Source organism: Patella vulgata, chromosome 9, assembly GCF_932274485.2.
Source record: "Patella vulgata chromosome 9, xgPatVulg1.2, whole genome shotgun sequence".
Taxonomy (NCBI): Eukaryota; Metazoa; Mollusca; class Gastropoda; family Patellidae; genus Patella; species Patella vulgata.
In genome coordinates, this window is record NC_065887.2 from 14,295,340 (window position 1) to 14,300,009 (window position 4,670).

The following is a 4,670-nucleotide window of genomic DNA, read 5'->3' on the forward strand; positions in this document are numbered from 1 at the left end:
AGGTTGTCGATTATATTTCTTTTTTCATCTGAGTTGCACATGAATAAAAATCCGAATTCCGCTTGACATTTCTCCATAGCACCTATCCAAGTTGTTTCATGGGTGGTTTTGTTGAATGTTTTATAACACACATTAACTGCTATATCATACACATAATCCGATGGGCATATATCTGTAAATACAGTTAGTTATAATTACATTATAAGATACTGTCATTTCATACAACAATTCAATAAAATAACCGTTCACACACTATTTTATTACATTATTAGGTTAGTCACATATTAAGCATTAGAATATAGGGCCTATGGGGAACAGTTTAAAGGCATGGCGAAAGGCCCAAGTACGGATGACAGAACGGTGTCTTAGGAAATTGATGCCCTTTTAAATCAGATCCAGAAATTAAAGACATTGTTTAATTAAAGAGTATCATGCCCAATTCAAATAGGACTTGATATTTACAAAGATGAGTCTTCTAATTATAGTAGCAATGACAAATAAATGTCTTAAAGATTACTGGTTCTCTGTGTTAGAATCCTGACGATGTTTAAATTACTAGTTTGCTTTGTCAGAAAATATAGATACACTGGGGCAATACCGATGCTGTCTACTTCTTACAAGAGAGAAAGCAGCATGCACACGTAACACAAAGTGCAAAGCATGCATCCCCCCCCCCCACCAAAAACAAAACTAAAAAAAAAATAACATCAATGAGAATAAAAATTGAGATTGTTGTATTTCAATTTCTCTACACTGAATGAACATTGGCGTAAATATTCCTGGAAAAAATGAATTACAGTGTCCTATACAGTATTATTCACTTATAGGCTTCTTTGCCTCCGGTGTCTGTGCGTATTATCTGTACAAAGTTGTTGTTTTAGTGTTTAACGTCCGCTTCCACCGAGGTTAAGAGGACACTCCTATCTCCAAGCCACATATGCTCACACAGGGATCGAAACCACGACCGCAAGCCATAACTAACCAGCCAGGACGACCTTCGGTTATAATTTTTCATGACTAATGGTTGGAACTAGAAACCGAACGCGGATTTTTCGGACCATCGAATGTTAAAAGATGGCTGCCCCCATGGACATGGTAATGTCATTTTATTCATAACCCTAAAAAAAACTTAAGCTCAAGGAAGGTCTATAATCTATCAACGGAGGATAATGAATCGCTTCCATATGTTAATAAAAATACTTTAATGAAATTAAACTTGCGCGACTCCTAATATGTAACAGGCATAGCCTGAGTAGAGCGAAGCTGATGTGATTGTTGTTAAATATAAAACCTTCATAATTAAGTTTCTCAAGTGATACAAAAAATGTTAAATAATCTCGTTTTTCCGAAATGAATTAGGTTTTTAAACAGCACTGTTTAGAATTTAGAGGACTGTTATTGTCCATTTGATACCGCTTAAATCATTAGAGGCCGAGATCGCAACGAATGCGATATTTTGTAATGAGTGAAGTTGAAAAAATGACAGACAAATTGTACTTTGTATAATATTATAATTTGTAAATATCATTTTATTTCATAAAACGAGACATTTGGTGGCGATTCAATTCCTTTACAAACCAATATTTTATTATTTAGTAGTAGCCGAGACAGAGACCTTCCTGATCTAGACAAGTGTTGAATGCAAAACACTAAATTGGTTGACAAATGTGTAAAATTTTCTTAGTAATATACACATTAAACAAAGTTAATTAAATCACACTTTATAGTATAAAACTCCGGTAGCAATATACAAGACCCTAATCACACCATTTATTGTTAATTAATGACAAGCCTAGTAATCCAATAAATAATCAGATCCAATCACACAAATTCCCTGTTGTGGCTGTCAGTAAGATCTGAGTAATTTCCATGTAGTAATATAGAGCGAAGCTCTACAGCATCGCGCGAAGCGCGGTGGTTGAGCAAAGCTCTTTTCCGGTAACACAGGAGCGTAACTGAAATTGTCACCCACAGACTGTTGATTAAAAATAAATTCAGACCGGAACCGGATACACTGGGCAAAACAGGCAATGCGCATGTCAACTTACCAAATCTCGCCCAAGCGAGATTACGCGCCTCGTCATAGAACTATTTCAATGACGCGTCTAATCAATGACGTCACATATTTTTGACGTCAATGAAAATAATTCTCACACTTTTTAGTTATTTTTTAAAAAACAAAATTAATGTATAATGTATCTAAATGAAAATCAATTTGGAAAAACTAAATAATTTAACATTTTTTGTATCACTTGAGAAAATTAATTATGAAGGTTTTATATTTGACAATAATCAGCTTCGCTCTACTCAGGCAATGCCTGTTACATATTATAGAGCGAAGCGCGGTGCTTGAGCAAAGCTCTTTTCCGGTAACACAGGAGCGTAACTGAAATTGTCACCCACAGACTGTTGATTAAAAAAAAATCAGACCGGAACCGGATACACTGGGCAAAACAGGCAATGCGCATGTCAACTTACCAAATCTCGCCCAAGCGAGATTACGCGCCTCATAGAACCATTTCTATGACGCGTCTAATCAATGACGTCACATATTTTTGACGTCAATGAAAATAATTCTCACACTTTTTTGTTCTTTTTTAAAAAACAAAATTAACCCTTTCCGACTACTTGACGTAATATTACGTCATATAATTTACAACCTTTCCGACTACTTGACGTAATATTACGTCAATGAGGTGTAAAGGGTTAAAATTCAGGAATTTCACCTTGACCGTCAATATAGAAGGGAAATAACTCTAAATGTTGTTTACCCTGACGATTCGTCGCGTTTCCTGTCATGTTTTTATGAAATTGTCGATTGAAATGGCCAAGCGAACAGTGGATGTTGTTTTAGCGGACCCCTGTTTCTGGGAAAGCGACGACAGTGACAGAGCGTGCCAGTGATGATGACAGTGCGTTCGAACTAAATTCCGACGACAGCGTCAGTGAGTCTGCTTCAAGCGACTGTGATTTAGACGGTCTCGCCCGCGATGTGGATGTTGAAATTGATTTGGAACACGATGATTCGGATGAATATGATGACGATGGTGAAGCTCCTAATGAAAATGCAGTGCCGGTAAAGAATTGTGAATGGACCAAAAAATTGACTGAGCTGCCCGATGTTAGTTTTGTTTTTGAACACCTTGTTGGAGTAAATAAAGATCTCGAAGGTGTTGAACATTTTGAAGCCGTCAATTTATTCCAACTTTTATTTACTGACTATATTTTGCGAGATATTGTTGTAGAAACAAACAGGTACGCTAAACAATGTCAAGAAGGCAGACATATTCATAAAGATTGGACAAATATTTCAGTGCCCGAATTGAAAACGTGGCTAGGTCTAGTCATCGCTACTGGTATTGTGCAAAAAAAGGGTCGTATTGCCAGTTATTGGTCAAAACATTGGCTTACCCAAACACCTGGTTTCAATCAGACAATGACCAGCAAAAGATTCCTTCAAATATTGTCGTGTATTCATTTTGTAGACAATTCATCAACAACTGTAAATAAGTCAGATAAATTCTGGAAGATTAGAACACTATTAGACTATGTTGTGAAACGTTTTCAACTTGTGTACAATCCCCAACGTGAAATTGCAGTGGATGAAACTATGTTAAAGTTCAAAGGACGACTTGGAATTAAACAATACATTAAGAATAAGCCTATAAAGTGGGGTATAAAACTGTTTACTTTAGCAGAATCATCTAGTGGATATGTGCTAAACATTATACCCTATGCTGGAAAAAGAGAGGACACACAATTATCTAAAACAGCTCAAATCGTTGTTGACATTTGTCAGCCTTTTCTCAACAAGGGTCACTACTTATTTATGGATAATTATTATACCAGTATAGAACTTATTGAATATCTATCTCAAGTAAAAACCTTATCCTGCGGCACTGTAAACAGCAACCGCAAACGACTTCCATCTGATATGAAAAAAAGTGCAACTAAAAAACTAAAGAAAGGTGAAAGTTTGAAAAGAATCTCAAACAATGTTTTGGCTGTAAGCTGGAAAGACACGAGAGTTGTCAATCTATTAACAAATATCCCAGGTAGGCATATTTTTAAAATAAAAATTACAAGCCAACAGTGAGGCTGATGTCCCCCGCCGAAATTGCAAAATAAATAGATGACACATATTAATTAATCGCACATTTATTTTTTTCACTAAGTTTCATCACTCTCTATCAGATAGAATCAAGATTATCTTGTCCCAAACCATCGACAAATGAAATCGATTAGCTCTGCTTAGCTTCAGCTCGAAATGTTAATTATTGAACTCAGTCAAGACATTCACCTAATGAACATCTACATATACATCAAGTTTAAACATTCACCTATGCCAAGTTTGAACATTCTACCTCAATTAGAAGGAGAGTTATTGTGTTCCAAAGTTTCTACCAATCAAATTGCTTATCACTCTGCTTACCCTCAGCAAAAAATGTTCATTATCGAACTTAGTTAAGGTATTCATATAATAAATCTATACACCAAGTTTCATCAATCTCACTTAATTAGAACTAAAGTTATCGTGTCCCAAAGCATCAACCAATCAAATTGCTTATCTCTGCTTACCCTAAGCGGAAAATGCTCATCTTCGAACTCCATCAAGGCATTGACCTAATCAACACATACACCAAGTTTGAACATTCTAGCTCAATTAGGAA

The 4,670-nt window shown here is 35.8% G+C and overlaps 1 protein-coding gene across 1 annotated transcript; it reads left to right on the forward strand.

The window, feature by feature from the left end:
• Positions 1 to 2,866: 2,866 nt before the first annotated feature.
• LOC126832667 (piggyBac transposable element-derived protein 4-like) lies at positions 2,867 to 4,075 on the forward strand (the record flags this gene model as incomplete). Its single annotated transcript, XM_050563530.2, has 1 exon — positions 2,867 to 4,075. A coding segment is annotated over one exon (1,209 nt), but the record flags the coding sequence as incomplete, so codon positions are not given.
• Between the last annotated feature and the right edge of the window lie 595 nt (positions 4,076 to 4,670).